The 16,936-nt window shown below is 38.0% G+C and overlaps 1 protein-coding gene across 2 annotated transcripts in view; it reads right to left on the bottom strand.

The window, feature by feature from the left end:
• LOC144691735 (zinc finger protein 654-like) overlaps nucleotides 1-16,936 on the bottom strand; it is a 66,480-nt gene that overhangs the window by 8,225 nt on the left and 41,319 nt on the right. For both annotated transcript variants that reach the window (XM_078560143.1, XM_078560144.1), the window contains 3 exons: nucleotides 7,523-7,659; nucleotides 6,374-6,515; nucleotides 1,375-3,844 (listed from right to left, as the gene is read on the bottom strand). In XM_078560143.1, the coding sequence (XP_078416269.1) occupies nucleotides 1,376-3,844; nucleotides 6,374-6,515; nucleotides 7,523-7,659 (2,748 nt within the window). In that variant the 3' untranslated portion in view covers nucleotide 1,375. The remainder of the gene's footprint in view (nucleotides 1-1,374; nucleotides 3,845-6,373; nucleotides 6,516-7,522; nucleotides 7,660-16,936) is intronic.

Raw genomic sequence — 16,936 nt, 5'->3', positions numbered from 1 at the left:
AAGGTACAGGCCATACTCAACCAGCCCGTGCTTGCAAACCTCAAAACGCAGTGTCCAACATTAGGTGTGATTCCATGCGTGGACAATATTTGCTAAATAATCCTCAGTGTGCTAAGAATTACTCTGACAACCAATTTAAGATTGTCAGTCGGACTCGTAGTGTGACATGTTTGCGTGTACTGGAAAACTACATATATTAGTACACAGGTCCCTGTTCTTTGCAAACAGAAAGAACATGTATACACTGTGTCTGTTTCAGACTTACCAATCAATCTGCACTCTCTTATACAGTATAAATTGTTGTTCCTTTTACATTTGGTATTCTTGCGAATTATCCCGATGAGTGCAAGACGAAAAGCTTCAACAAAAAATGTATTTTTTCAGTAATATAACAGTTCAATTTCATGTGTATATGTATATGTATATAAGTGCTTAATTTCCATGTTTACTATAAAGATAAATGTCCAAAAATGTTAAGGAATGCCCCAAGCAATTAAATGAAATCAGTGGCTACATCAAGTCAGGAAACAGTTCTATAAGCAGCAGCAAGGCTCATATGTACAGCAGGTCCAACTTCTATAGAAATTGCTGAAAACTACTTACATATAAGGAGGATTTTGTTTTCTACAGTCAACTCAAACACGCTGACCAATCTATAATTTCTAGCAAGGACTAAATCACACCACTAAACTTTAGGCTACATAGTGTATAAACAACATGCTGCATGTGTTGACTCAGAATGTTATGTAATTTTTCTGCACTCACACAAAATCTAATGTAGGTGCAACACGGTGTCAAGTCACTTGAATCAGTGTAACAGGTTTCTGGAGTTTGATACCATTTTCGGTGATTTTTCAATTAAAAAATTAAACTTTCTGACTAAGGCCTGCATTATACTTAATCAAACTGCTAAGCAGGAGGAATAGCCTTCCACTGGGCATTCCCCTATCTATAGAGTGGAACAGGAAGAGGAACAAGAGAGACAAGGAGAGAGATACCCTGACAAAAGACAGCAGTCTACTTGCTATTACCTCCATTGCTAGCCTTGCATTTATGCTTGCTTTACATGAGTTTTATGTTCCAGAGTAAGCAAACGAGAGAAATTTCAGCACAAATTCCCATCAATAAGAATAACCAGAGCCTTTTCAGCGTTGTTACCTGTATAAACTTATGCCATGTCATCTTTTAAGTCCTTTACAAGAATTTTACTTCATATCGGGCATTTCATAAAGTGCACAAACTGCTAAATTTAATCGCATTGAAACCATCAGCTTAGTTATTTGCAACCCATTTCAAACAGTACAAAGTTATGGATTCTATTTATTAACTAAGTCACTTATACTTTGAGAACTGAGTTTAAATCATGCAACTTACCCTAGTCACTATCTGATTCCATTACAAAGAGCGGTCTACAATTATCCTGGGTGTTGTGCCCTTCCAACGCTTCAATGCTGTTGAAGATCATGAAACATTTCCGACATATGTGTCGTTCATTTTTCACATTAACTGCATTCGCATGTGAACTGGGAGGATGATTTGAGTCTGTGGCTAACTTCCTTCGTTTTGGCATACTGATATATCGTTCATCTAGGTAGCTTGGTGGCTGTGGTCTGTAGTACTTTTGTGGTCTGCCATAAGTCTTATGTTCTTCCCTACCACTACTACTCTTCTGCTCTTGGCTAGAGGATGATTGCAAAACTGAAGGAACCTTACTTTGCTGTGACAGATTGCTGCTATTCTGTGACACTGTTGCGGTTTCTTCCCTTACAACACTTTTCGAAACATTGTTATGCAACACTACTGATGTAGACCCTGAGCCTGAAGCATCTGCTGAAAGACTGGTCTTATCGGAATCAGCAATCCCATCATTTGACACATCACCTGAGTAAAATGGATTTGTATTTGACTCACTCAAAGTCTCTTTCAGTGTACTGTGCCCATTTACTATTTGTTCATTATTAATACAACAATTTATGCTGCCTGATTCAACAACCAAGGTTTTCTGATCTGATTCAATGGAAACATGCAGGGTATCATTTAACATGCCATTTCCATTTTGATTTCCACTTTGCTTGCTAACCATACTGTGAAGGTAAGTCTTTGGTTCTGAAAATTCTTTTCGTGACTTCCACAATGGAACAAGCAATTCTACAGCATTCTGTTCATGTTTTAAGCATTTATCTTCACTTGCCTTTGCTCGGTGGCTCAGTACTTTGCTTGTCTGAAAGTTTCTTTTATCACATTCAGTGAATCGGATAGGTTTGCTGCTTAAGTAATGTTGTGCCTCATGCTCATAAAGCATATCGAGTTCATCAAACAATTTGTCACAATCACGAAAGCTGCACTGTGCTTGAAAAGCTTCATGACCCTTGGTATGAGTCGCAAGTTCTGAAGCAGATTTAAACGTCTGGTTACAGCCGCATTGTAAACAGAAATATAATTTAGGATACTGATGCCTTTTTAGGTGGTCAATTAAATGCTGGGAATACATGAATTTTCTTTGGCAATAACGGCACTTGCCCTTATACCACTTCATTAGGTAATCTTGCACATTTTCATCAGAGGAGTGACATTTCCGTGCATGCTTAGTCAGAAACTGTATCTTAGTGAAGACCTTTGAACAACCATGGCCTGGGCAAGAAAGGAAACCTTCACTTCCACTCTCATTTACTGCTTTGTCTTTTGAAATAGAACCATCTTGCACCTGTTCTTGTCTGCATAGAGCTCCATTATTTTTGTGCCCTGTGAAACTTTGTTTAGTAAGAACACAGTTCTTCATTTTCTTTTTGGTAGGAACAGTAGCTGCATCTGAACTAAATGCTTCTTTTGTCACTTGATCAACTATATCATCATTTGCTTGAGGAGCAACATCTTGGTTAGGAACTTCCTGAGTTTTCAAATTCTTGTTCTGTGCTCCATCTAGACCAGTTGAACAGTGTGGCTCATTTGGAACATCAGCAACATTAACTTTAATATCCTCAGCTCCTGTTAATGTTTTGCAGTTACTCTGTTCGTCTACACTAGCAGATTCTGAAGTAGTTGATCTGTTTCCATTATCAAGAATTCCATTTACGAGTGTACAGGTTTCCTGCAAACCAGCAGTAACACTAGAAGATTCTTGAGCATTTGTATGAGCAGCAAGCTCTTGCTTTCGAAGCTTCCTCACATGAGTCTTTAAATGCTTCAGCATTTGTCCCCTCAACCTGAACTTTCTTGCACAAATTAGGCAAGAAAAGGCACCTTTTTGCTGATGAACTTGTGCATGGCGTACAATGTGCCCACCAAGAAACTCCTTTTTGCACAACACACAGCGGTGCATTGAGGCAACGTGGCCATCTGCCCTGGGTGCATCTGGGTTTAGCTGCAACATTTTAGTAGGTTTTTCCTTAGTCTTGATTTCTGTATTTCCATTAGACGGCAAGCTATCTCCATGCTTCACAATGAGTTGACATCCACGTGCATTAATTAAGGCCACTTTGTCACGCATTAGAGCGAGGCAGTTTTTCTTCAAAATTCGCCAGTCCCAAAATTCTGGATCAAAAGGCCAGGTGGTTTTTAAAACAAGCAGCAGCTCGCAGCGAAGGAAACTTGGAACCGAGCTAGTATCTTCAGTGTATAGCTGATCTGGCTGACTGTACAGATTTTCAACAGCATGAAAAGATTCTAATGTACACTCAGAGAAAAAAACTGTAATAGTGCAAGCCCTACAGAAATCCAAATCATTTGGCAGCAGATATGAGAGTGTTTTGCACACTAAAGTTTTAGTATTTGGTTCATCTTGGTAATCAATCCGCAGAGCACGTGCACAGAGCTCTACACAGAATTGCAAGCCTTCAGCTCCGACCTATAACATTTAAATAGTACATATGGTTATTTGGTATTTGCATTACAAACCAGAGAGTAAAAATTTACTAAGTAACAAAAATACATTCCTAACACTGACATTTCTCTCCAAAGCTATAATGTGATATTTTTGATTTGCATCTCAAAATAGTAACAAAAAAAAAATACATTTTTGTGGAGAGGGTGCGGCAGAAAAACAGTCTGATTGTGCATCTCCCTCACCACACCCCACTCACCACAGCCCAGTAAAATAACTTAATAATGCGTGGTCATCAGCAAAGAATTAAACATACCTACAAACAAACAAGAGGAAGGGTAAAATATTCCTTAGAACAAAAAATACACAAATGGCTGTGCAGAATCTTTGTCCAATAACTAGTTGGTCCTCCAATGAAAAACACAGAAAGCTTGAGATATGAACAAAATTTCCAGAAAAGACAAAATTAAAGTTCAATAAAAAAAATTTAAAAGTACAGATGTGCAAGTAGTAGTTAAAGGGGTTGAAGTTGTAGACAAAACAAGTACATTTCAAGTCAAAAATGATAAATTATCACTGCTACCCACATACATCAAGCGCAACCTTGCTGCCTATCTAATTAATAAAGCCAACTGAAATCTCTAAATGATAGATAGTGCATCCATCGGTCTGGTCTAGCTCTTTGAGCCTGTTCTGTCATTCAATGAGATTACTGCTGATCTGTAACTTAAGTCCATATACCCACCTTTGTTTCTTATCCCTTAATATCCTTGATTAAACAAATGCCATCACCCCAGATTTAAATTTAACAATTGAACTATCATTTGCCATTTGCTGAAGAGAGTTCTAAACTTTTATCATCATTGGCATGTAAATGGGTTTCCTAACTTTATTCCTGAAAGACCTGGTTCTAATTTTTAGGTTATGTCCCATAATCCAAGAATCCCCAACCAATGGTTTCTCTCTAACTATCCTATCAGCTCCCCTTAATACTTTGAAAACTTTGACAAAATCACCCTTAAACCTAAATTTCAAGGAACACAACCTTAATTTGTGTAATCTCATCTCTTAATTTAACTCTTACAGTGCAGACATCGGTCTGGTAAATCTACATTGCATTCTTTCCACGGCCAATGTATCCTTCCTACGAGAAATGAACCAAGGTATGGTCTAACCAGGGTTTTGCATAGCTGCAGCATAACCTCTACATCCTTTGTATTCTAGTGTTCTTGATAAAAAGCCCAGCATTCCATTAGCCTTTGATTATTTTTTATCCAGTCATGAAAGTATAATAATTCTCATATTATTCTGATTTATTTTAAAAATAGGTTAATAGTGGGGTTTGGATAGTTTCTGTGTGTATGGGGGGGATTTAATTGAATCAGAGACAGCTGGTTTGGAGGCTTTGACTCATCAAAAGAAGCTAGGTTTGAAATGTTAAACACAAACATGGCTGAAGTCTTAGAATGTCAGGTGAGGAGAATTTGTATTTTTAGATAAATCAGGGCAATTTGAATTTCAAAGAGATGGTAGGATGTTTACACCTAGCTAGAGAAGCTAGGCCAAGCAGTGTGTTTACTTTTTCCAAAGGTTATTGACAATATTAGCATCATGAAAGGATTTATGTTATGAGAAAGGTACAGTTCCAAAGACATATGGGAACAATGGAATTTACATTAAAAGGGAGAAACATGTATAAAGGAGAATGAGGCAGTGTGTCAGGGAAGGCATTGTAAGATCTAACAGAAGGTGAGAAGCCTCCAATATGTGTGCATTAAACCTGCTGTGTACAGAAACCGAAACTGGGAAAAGCCACTTTGAATTCTACTGTCCAGGGTATTGTGTTGACTTGCCTGGATCTGTTTAAAATCTATTTGTTTTTACTGTTGCCTTAATGGGGGTGTAACTGGAAGCCAGATTAATTAGGGGTTTTAGGAGTTATTATAGTAGTAATTTGTAAATCCATGTCTGTGCTTGAAATATTTTGTTAATAAATGTGTGGTTTAGTTTTTCAAAAAATCTCTTAAGTCTCATTACTTCTAAATTCAGGGCATGCATTTCAAAAAAATAAAAGATAAAAGCAAAATACTGCGGATGCTGGAAATCTGAAACAAAAACAAAAATAGTTGAAAAACTCAGCAGGTCTGACAGCATCTGTGGAGAGGAAGACAAGAGTTAACGTTTCGAGTCCGTATGACTCTTCATCAGAGCTCTTCTGAAATGTTAACTCTGTCTTGCTCTCCACAGATGCTGTCAGGCCTGCTGAGTTTTTTCAACTATTTTTGTTTTTGTTCGAAATAAATACAAATTGCAAAACGGTTGTGATAGCGTGATCAAATTTCCCTTGTGGATTTAATCCGCCTGGCATACATCATCTGCCGCATCATAACAATCCCTGTACATGACATTTTAATGATCTGTGCACATGGAATGCTATTCTTACATACAACCCAATTCACTTGGAATAGTAGACGCTAAAAGTTTGAGAATAGTCATGGAAAGTAAAGAAAATGGAATACATTTATTCACTTGCACAGCAACAAGGTTACTTACCTCATTCTGAATAACCCTAATAAAGAGGAATATATGATTGACATTTCTGGATGTTAGTAAAAGGTGACGACACTTCTCTAGAAAGTGTTGCTTGGATGCATCAAGTTTCAGCTGCAGCTTGCTCCACACCAATATCAATTCCCTATGTAAATTTAAAAGGAGTTGACAGCAATATGTTAAAAACAGAGTTATCCTAGAAACCACTAGAGGATAATTAGATGCTTATGTCTAATGAACTGATGTGCCTTTTAGTTGCTTCTAGTCTGGTTCACCCGATAAGTTTTGTCTGAAGCAATTTACAAGATAAAACTGCTAAGAAAGAAGATTTTTAAAAATCTACATGTTTTCCAAATGTGTTACTCTTACATTTAACCCTACTACTAGTACCCATACACATTTAAATGTAATGTTGCTAACATTCTTCAAACCAATACAGTTGAGAAACACCACGTTGCAGTGTCTTTGTGAACAGCTAATAAATTAAACTGAGCAAGGGAGAAAAAACACAAAAGGAAACCAGGGTTTTAAAAAAAATCACAAGATCAGATCCACAGAGTGTCTACACCCTTGTCAATAAGTTTCCACAATGTTTTTTTTACTTAATTTACAAATAAGATTCATGCAATGCTTTGCAATTAATTATTCCAAATATTTTTTAAATAAAAAAGAACTTGAAACAAGTAAATTTGAAAATTTACTGATAGAAAATTTCTGTACCAGTAATTCAAAAACAAAATCAAAATTAATAAATATAAACCATGAAACTAACATTATAAAATGACCAAATACTTTGCAGTATAAAGTATATTTGTCCGCTACCTAAAAATAAAAATCACCTTACGGGTTCTATATTTTTCAGAACAGTTGAATAATAGTTTCTAAAATGGAACCCAGCAACTAATAAGCACAGAATACAATGAGTAATGAGAAAATTACATGCAATTTTTAGATTGTTCGACTTACTCAGGCTTGTAAGGTAAAGGGAAATGGAGGATGCAGATCCTGTTATTATAAAATACATTTTCACAGAGAGCCATGCAAAATTTGTTTAATTTCTGGTATAGTGTTTACAAATTATTGCTCAAACAGTGCAAACAATTTTATCCCCCAAATGAATGACCACAACCTCATAAGTAATAAAATATTTACCTAGTACAATACATGTTTCCATTTCTTAGCTGTTGAGTAAGGAATGCCACACACAAAATCCAAGCTAATTCCACCTGCCCTTCTGAATCCAATCTGCAAATAACATCAAGGGCTTCTTGGCAGTCAATTCTGGCAATCTGTCATATAGGAAAACAAGTGGAGAAAAGTCAAAAGGAAGTTCTTGGTCCCTTGATACTTTTCAAAAGGTTAGCATCATGAATATCCCAGAGAAATGTACTATTGCCACTGTCAGCTTTGTGCCTTTCCTTTCAATGTGAAAATCAGTTTCAGCGTCTGTTCTAGCTCGTTTCATGGTCATTTTTACTGATGTCAGCTTTTTACTTCCTGAATTATTAAACTAAATTCAAATTCATAGTTGAATTTGAGCTCAGGATTCTCTGGATTATTAGTCCAGGCCTATGTTCAATAACAATTATTATACTACATTACCCACACATGAACAATAAAAAGTAAATGGAATATTGGATCAAAGAAAAGTAGAGGACATGTCCACAAAAAATAAGCTGAGGCTTCAGAATGCACTGGTCAGGTGACATTTGCAGTACTGCATTATTGGCATCTGTCCTTCTCGGGAGACAATGGACTGTGCCCAGGGTGTATGTCACTTCTGAATTGAACATAGTCTGCTGTGGCTGTACAGGCCAATTCGTGAGTGGCAGTCCTTCTGTAGCTGGCATAGATGAATAGAGTTGGCCCAAGGTCAACTGTTTTTTTTCCTTCCGGCAAGCTCTCTTTTATCCATCTGGTCATTTCTTTTGGCCTCTGTTTTGTCCACGCCCTTCTTGACTGCTCATCTCCAGGCACTCCAGTCAGCAGCGAGGACTTCCTATGCATAAATGCCGATCCCAGTCAAGGGGAAATTTCACTTGCAGACATCTTTGTATCACAGACGTGGTCTTGTGATGCTAGCAAACTTGCCATAGAGCATGTCTTTGGGGATGCAGCCATCATTCATTCAGCTCAAAAGACCCAGCGAACAGAGCCACTGCTGACTCAAGAGGGCAAACATGCTGGGATCCCTGCACGTGGGTGTACTTCCATATTCAGCATTGTCTTGCCAGGAGATGCCCAATATTCTGAGGCAGTGGAAGTGGAAACTATTCAGCTGCTTTGCTTGGCTTGCAAAAATCACCCATGCCTTGATGCTGTAAAGGAGATGGCTGAGGACACAAGCCTGGTACACAGATCTTTGTATTTTCAGTTCATTTGTTGTTGGCCCACACTCAACTTTGACATGACAGCCTTGACATTTGCAGTACTGCACCTAAGTGTTATGACACAGCAGATGGTAAATGCCGAGCTGTTCAAATCCCAGAGGGAAACTTTAAACAACTGTCACAACTTGTTTTGCAGTTTGTATAGATTTCAAGATGCGTGCCTTGAATTCAATAGTATAAGACCACCAAGTCTTATAGGTTTTTATAAAACTAAATTAAACATTAGAAATGACGTTAAATACATAGATAGATCTACAAATTACCACTATGATAACTTCTAAATCCCCTACTCAATCTAACTCCCAGTTACACTTTCGTTAAGGCAACAGTAAGACACACAGACTTTAAAATACCCAGGCAAAGAAACATGATACCCTGAACAAGTCGACTTCCAAATGAGTTTCTTAGCTTCAGTCCTTTGAAGACAGCAGCTTGAGACATAGATGCTGAAGGCTTTTTCACACAGTTGTAAGATCTTAAAAATGCCTTCCCTTACACACAGCCCTTGCTCCTTCTTTATACAAATCTTCCTCTTTAAATGCAAATACCTATTGTTTCACTATGTCTTTGGACTTTATTTCCCTGATAATAAAACCCTCTCATAGCACTAAGTTTTATCAGTAACCTTTGAGGAAAATAAACACACGTTTCTAAACTTCACCTGGTTAGGTGACACATTTCACCCCTCCTTTGAAAACAATCTAGTCTGGTTTATTTCAAAATGCAAATGTTCCCTTGACACCCATGTTTCTAAACTTCCCCATGTTTATCTAATTAACATTTCAAACCTAACATATCTTCTTAAATCAAAGCACCCAGACTAGCTACCTCTAATTCAAATAAATCTCACACACGCACACAGACACATCTTACTATTACTATTTTACAATAAATTCCAAAAATTGAGAATTATTATATCTTGACATCCCCCTCCGTATTGAAAAATGAACCGTCATAATTTAAAAAGACGGCTTCATTTTTATTAATCCACCTCATACTATCTCCTATACTTATCTATATACTTACACTATTACATTGCCAGATCCTTTGTATCAACAGAAATCATTACACTTCAGAGTCCAGGTTTTTAAATGTCCAATTTTCCCCTTAAGCTTCGTAGAAACATAGAAAATAGGAGTAGGCCATTCGGCTCTTCGAGCCTGCTCCGCCATTCATTATGATCATGGCTGATCATCCAACTCAATAGCCTGCTCCCGCTTTCTCCCCATATCCTTTGAACCCTTTCGCCCCAAGAGCTATATCTAACTCCTTCTTAAATACATAATGTTTTGGCCTCAACTACTTTCTATAGTAGCGAATTCCACAGGCTCACCACTCTCTGGGTGAAGAAATTTCTCCTCATCTCAGTCCTAAATGGTCTACCCCATATCCTCAGACTAAGCCCCCTGGTTCTGGACTCCCCACCATCGGGAACATCCTTCCTGAATCTACCCAGTCTAGAATTTTAAAGGTTTCTATGAGTTCCCCCCCTCATTCTTCTGAACTCCAGCAAATATAATCCTAACCGACTCAATCTCTCCTCATATGTCAGTCCTGCCATCCCAGGAATCAGTCTGGTAAACCTGGTAAACTCTTGATAAAGTATCTGCAATCAGGTTTTCTCATCCCGCTACAAGTATAATCTGTAGATTAAATGGTTGCAGTAATAAACTCCATCTGAAAGCCTTGCACTTCTGTCTCGAAAATTGCCAGAAACTTTAAAGGATTGTGGTCTGTGTAAACAATTGTTTCTGACGAATTGCTTACCACAGATTTCAAAATGCTGCAATGCTAACACCAAACCCAACGTCTCCTTTTCAATCATTGAATATCTTTGTTTTGCATTCAACTTTCGTGAAAAATACCCTATCGGTTTTTCAATTCCAGTGTCATCATCTTGTAACATGCGGCCCCAATGCCTATATCACTTGCATCAACAGCCAGCTTAAGTTGCTTGGTGTAATTGTGTACCGTCAAAACTGGTGTCGTAGTTAATACGGTTTTCAAACTGTCAAATGCCTCCTGGCACTCCTGTGTCCATTGAAACTTCTTGTTCTTTTTTAATGGATCAGTCAGTGGAGCAACCACATTGCTAAAATTTGGTATAAATTTCTGATAAAACCCACTAATGCCCAGAAATCTCAAAACTTCTCATTTTGTTGTAGGCATGGGGAAATCCACGATAGCATTGACTTTCACATCTCTCGGAGCTACCTTACCATGTCCAATGATATGGCCTAGATGTGTAACTTGCGCTTTTGAAAATTCACTTTTAGCCAAGTTCATCACCAAATCAAGTAAATAATTCTTTCAGATGTTGTAAGTGTTCCTCCCACACCTGGCTGAAAACTATTAAGTCAGTTGCTTAGATCTGCAATTACTTTGTTAGTCAGTCTTTGAAATGTCGCAAGTGCATTCTTCATACTAAATGGCATGACTTTAAATTGATATAGTCCATTGGCATCACAAAAGCCGATATCTCCTTTGCTCTTTCCAATAATGGTGCTTGCCAATATCCTTTTAGCAAGTCAATCTTTGTGATAAATTTTGATTGTCCCACTTTCTCAATACAATCCTCCAACCTTGGTATAGGATATGAATCCGCTTTTGTCACCACATTCACCTTTTGGTAGTCCACACACAGTCTGAGTGTTCTATCTGGTTTTGGTACCAGTACAATGGGCAAAATCCAGTTACTACAACTAGACTCAATGATAACTTTTTGAAGCATTAAGTCAATTTCTTTCTGTATTTGTGATAACTTTGCCGGGTTTAATCTTATAAGGATGTTGCCTTACGGAAGATGCAACTTGTACAGACACATCATGTATAGCTAAATCTGTCCTCCCCAACTTATTTCCACAAATAGCTTTGTGTAACTGCAATAGCTTTGGCAAATCAGTTTGACACTTGTCTGGAAGGTAACTCAATATTACACTTAAATTTTAAGTATCCCCTCATTATCCATTTTGATTAGAGGAAAATCAATTTCAGAATCCTGCATTATTTCTTCTTTCTATTTATCTACTACCACTAACACCTCCTTTTGGTCCTCTTCCCTGTCAAAGTACTTTTTAAGCATATTTACAAGACACACTGTCTGCACCTTTCTTCTATCTGGAGTATTTATTAAATAATTTACTTCTTTTCAATCCTGTAAGGCCCACTAAACCTTGCCTTTAATGAGTCACCCAGTACTGGTAACAGAACTAGCACTTTCTTTCCAGCAACAAAATTCCGAGCTGTAGCCTCCCTGTCTGCTTTCACTTTCATCACTTGCTGTGATATCTTTAAATGTTCTCTAGCCAACTCACGTGCTCTGTCTAATCTCTCTCTGAAGTTTGGTACGTAATCTAGGAGAGGAGTTTCTGAATTTTGACCCACCAATTTCTCATAAATCAATTTCAGTGGTCCCCTTATCTCATGACCATAGACTAGTTCGAAAGGACTAAAACCAGTAAATGCATTAGGATTGTCCCCAGTAGCAAGATAACAAGAATGGAATTCCTCTATCCCAATCCTGTAGATAATTCTCTCTGTACGCTCTCATCATAGCTTTTAGAGTTTGATGCCATCTTTCCAAACCCCCTTGTGACTCAGGATGATAAGCTGTTGATTTAAATTGTTTTTTCCGCAAACTATTCATTACTTCCTTAAACAGCTGTGGCATAACATTTGAACCCTGATCAGATTGCATTTCCTTCAGTAAACCATATCTCATATAAAATTTAGTTAACTCTTCCACAATCTTCTTTGTTGTAATGTTTCTCAAAGGTATTGCTTCAGGAAATCTGGCAGATACATCCATTATTGTCAGTAAATACAGATTTCCACTTTTAGTCTTAGGGAGGGGTCCTACACAATCAATCCTGGCCCTAGTAAAAGATTCTTAAAATGCTGGAATTGGAATTAAAGGTGCCGCCTTAATCACTACCTGTGGCTTCCCTTTCACCTGACATGTGTGACATGTTCTATAGAATTTGACTACACCCTTATGCAATCCAGACCAAAAAAATGTTTTTGTATCTTCGCCTGTCTCTTTCTAATTCCAAAATGTCCCCCAATTGGAATTTCATGAGCTATCCTCAGAATCTCATTTCTATACCCTAATGGGATAACAATCTGGCGTACCTTCCACCAACTTTCATTTGCTGAAACATGATACGGCCTACATTTTCTCATTAAAATATTACCCTTACAGTAATAAAATTCTGGAATACATTTTGCCTCTGTTTCTGAGTAAGCTTTCTGATGTAAATGTTGTATTTGCAAGTTTTTTTCTGTAACTCTGCTAACTGTCTTGAGTTAAACGCTTCAGCTGAATTGTCCCCTGCTCTGTCTTCCTGAATAATGTTATCAAACACAGTTAGCCAACTGGATTTCAACACCTTCTTCCTGCCTTTGAACTGCCTGTCCTTCCTGTTTTTCTTGTTCCTACCTATGAACCTGTGATCTCGCTATCACACAATCTTGAAACAATCCAGGATACTCTCTGTAACACTTCTGTTGAAGACACCTCTACAGGCTGCTCAATTACCATAGGCATCACCCACATTTGTGATCTAGCAATATCATTACCGAGAATAAATTGAACCCCTGCAATGGTAATTTTTCCACCACCCCAACAGTCACTTTGCCTGTTTTCCACTTACTCTTTAAATTTACCTTCTACAATGGAATAGGTTTAGCATCTCCATGAACCCCACCTATTACCACCTGTACCTGCAATACTCCCTCTGAACAACAAATATCACTATCCCACAACATTAAGGATTGACTAGCTCCTATGTTTCTTAAAATTTTAAGATCTTTACCTACTCCACCCTGTAGACAAGGGAAAACTTTCTCTTCACATACAAAATCTCTAAACATTTCTGCAACCTGCTCCTCAGAATTCTCTTGGGTAAATTGTGAACACATTCCTACTTCTTTACCTATCACTGATTCTTCCTGTTTTATCTGTATACAAACCACTGGTTTTTCCTGTGCCTGAGCCTCAGAACCCACAATAGTCTTACTTCCAGAACTTTTCTGCACCCCTATAATTCCAGCAGATTTTCCCTGCAATTTCCAACACACTGACTTTGTGTGTCCAACTTTATTACAATGAAAACACCCCAATTTTTGAATGTCATTTCTACCCTCAGCACCTTCCTTTATATTCTGAGAAAAAATTTCCTGAGAATTTCCACCTACTCCTTCTCTTCCCTGACTACCCACCCTCCTTTCACCTTCCCACTTTCTATCCTTTTCCGATTTGAAAGGGTGATGACAAAAACATTTAGCTATATGAACTAACTCAATCATCAGCTATCTCTGCTGCTTGTCTTACAGAATCAACCCTCTGTTCCTCCACACGAGTTCTCACTGCTGAAGGAATTCCTAAATTTCTATCTGTATGCCTCAGCAGCCAACACATATGCACTCAAAATAGCCTTTTTTACCACATCATAATTCACTGACATTTCTTCTGATAGTGAAGCATATACCTCGTGTGCTCTACCCACCAGCCTAGATTGTAACAATAATGTCCAGTGTTTTTGTGGCCATTTCATCTGTTTAGCTATCTTCTGAAATGAAATAAAGAATGCTTCAACATCTTTATCCTCAAGCTTTGAAAGAGCTTGTACAAATTTAAACATCTCCCCACTGGGTTTTAGGTTAAATGTTTTTTCATCATCAGAACTCTCCTCGGAATCCGATGTCTCTTTTTTAACTTCCAGTCTTTAAGCTGGTTTGCCCTTTCTCTTTCCTTCTCTCTTTCCCTTGCCTCTCTTTCTTTATCCTTCTTTCTCGCCTGGAATTCCAGTTCCAGCTTCCTTTCTTTCTCCTGCCTTTCCACTTGCTCCCTTTGAAATGCCCTTTCCTTTTCTGCTGCCTCTGGCTCAAGTTTTTTTCATTCCTTTGCTTGTTCAAGCTTCTTCATTTCTAACTGAAGTCGCACTATCTCCAGCTGTGACTCACTAGTGTCAGGTATCATTTCCAACTTCAAATGGTGTGCTATCGCCTCAATTATATCTGCTTTCCTAGCCCCGCAGGTAACTCCAATTGTAATTTATCCATCAATTCCAATAACTCAACTTTAGTTACCTTTTGTAACTCAAAGTTATAACTTCAACTCCCAAACAAGTTTGAGAACTGCTAAAGCCATATTGCAGTCTCACCACACAAAAAAAACCTCCTAAATTCAAAGTACTTCTTGTACTCGTAACCTTAAGAGTCACCAACTCCAAAAAAGTCTGGTTTATTTCAAAATGCAATGTTCTCTTGACACCCATGTTTCTAAACTTCCCCATGTTTATCTAATTAACATTTCAAACCTAACCTCTCTTCTTAGATCAAAGCACCCAGATTAGCTGCCTCTAATTCAACTAAATCTCACAGACACATCCCACTATTACTCTATTTTACAATAAATTCCAATAATATAATGAGAATTATTTTATCTTCTTGACAGTGAGCAAATCATGCTTCAAAAGGAACATATATACATTGGAGCAGGTGTCAAAAAGGTAAAAAAAAAATCCATCAAATAGCGAAACAGGAAAATATTAAAATTCCATTCTTAAATCAAAAAGAGATTGTTCAGTGGAGAGCTTGTTAAGGTGACCTCATCTATATCGTAAAGGTATGTTGGGCCTGCAAGTCAATAGGAGGTAAATGCTTATGAAAAGTAAATTAAAAACAACTGAGCGTAAACCTTTACTCAAAAGATAATAAACATTTTGTATGGTTTATGAAATAAGATAGTAGAGCAAAGACGTGACTAGTATTCAAAATACAGTTGAATGCTAAAAGACAAGACAAAAGTCAATGGCTGACATGGTCTTTCTGTCCTCAACTTTCAAGTTATGTTCAAAAGATTTTGTAGTCAAACACAATATTAATATGCAAAAATACTGTACGTCAGAAATCCAGCAAATAAATTACTTTAAGTAAAAACAAAAATACTGGAAATACTCAGCAGGTCAGGCAGCACCTCTGGAGACAGAAGCAGAGTTAATGTTTCAGGTCAATGACCTTTCATCAGCACTCGAAAAAGTTGGAGATGTGATAGGTTTTACACAAGTGAAAGGGGAGTGTGGAAAGGGGAGGATTGTTGGGGGTGACTGAGGAGTGGACTAGAAACTAGAATGTCGCAGAAGGAACTGTCTCTTTGGAATGCTGAAAGGAGAAAGGAGGGAAAGATGTATTCAGTAGTTGTATCACGCTGGAGTTGGAGAAATAGGGGAAAATATTCATTGAATATGAAGGCTGGTGGACTGGAAGGTGAGTACAAGGGAACTCTATTGTGGTTCTGGGAGGGAGAGGAAGGGGCGAGAGCAGAAGTGCATGAAATGGAATGGACACAGTTGAGGGTCTTGTAAACCATGATTAGGGAGGATCCATGATTAAGGAGAATATATCAGAAGCACTGGTGTAGAAGGTTTCATCATTGGAACAGATGCGATGAAAACAGAGAAACTGGGAGAATGGAACAGGATATTTCCAGGAAGTAGAGTGAGGAATTGTAGTCAAGGTAGCTATGGGAGTCCATGGGCTTACAGTGAATATCAGTTCATCATCTCCATTTCTGGGAGTAGGCTGAGAAGTAGAGGAAGGAAATGGGTCAGAGATGGACCATGTGAAGGTGAGAGAAAAGAGTGGAAATCGGAAGCAAAGTGGATGAAATTTTCCAGTTCTGGGGGCGAGCAGGAAACAGCACCAATACATTCATCAATATACCAGAAAAATCAATGAGGGAGGGGGCCCCTGAGTAGGACTGGATCAAGGAGTGTTCCACATATCCCACAAAAATGGCAGGCATAGCTCAAAGCCATGCAAGTACCCAGAATACTTTTTCTTTGGAGGAAGTCAGAGGAACTAAAGGAGAATTTATTTAATGTGACAATAAGTTCTGTAGGTTCAGCCAGATGGACAAGTGTGGTGGTGGATGGGGATTGGTTTGTCCTCTGCTTGAGGAAAAAGCGAAGAGCCCTCAGGCTGTCGTGGTGGGAGATAGAGGTGTAGAGAGATTGGATGCCCATGGTGAAGGAGGAAACTTAAGTTGATAGGAGGCATTGGAAAAATAAATTATTTTGCCTACTTGCTTACTACTTTATAAAAAGTACACTAGAATACTTTCAAAATGAGAAACTTTTTTTCAAATCAAAATGTTTACAAATGAAGCACATTG

The sequence above is a fragment of the Cetorhinus maximus genome, chromosome 16, assembly GCF_964194155.1.
Source record: "Cetorhinus maximus chromosome 16, sCetMax3.hap1.1, whole genome shotgun sequence".
Taxonomy (NCBI): domain Eukaryota; kingdom Metazoa; phylum Chordata; class Chondrichthyes; order Lamniformes; family Cetorhinidae; genus Cetorhinus; species Cetorhinus maximus.
This window is presented reverse-complemented; position numbering and strand designations above follow the sequence as displayed.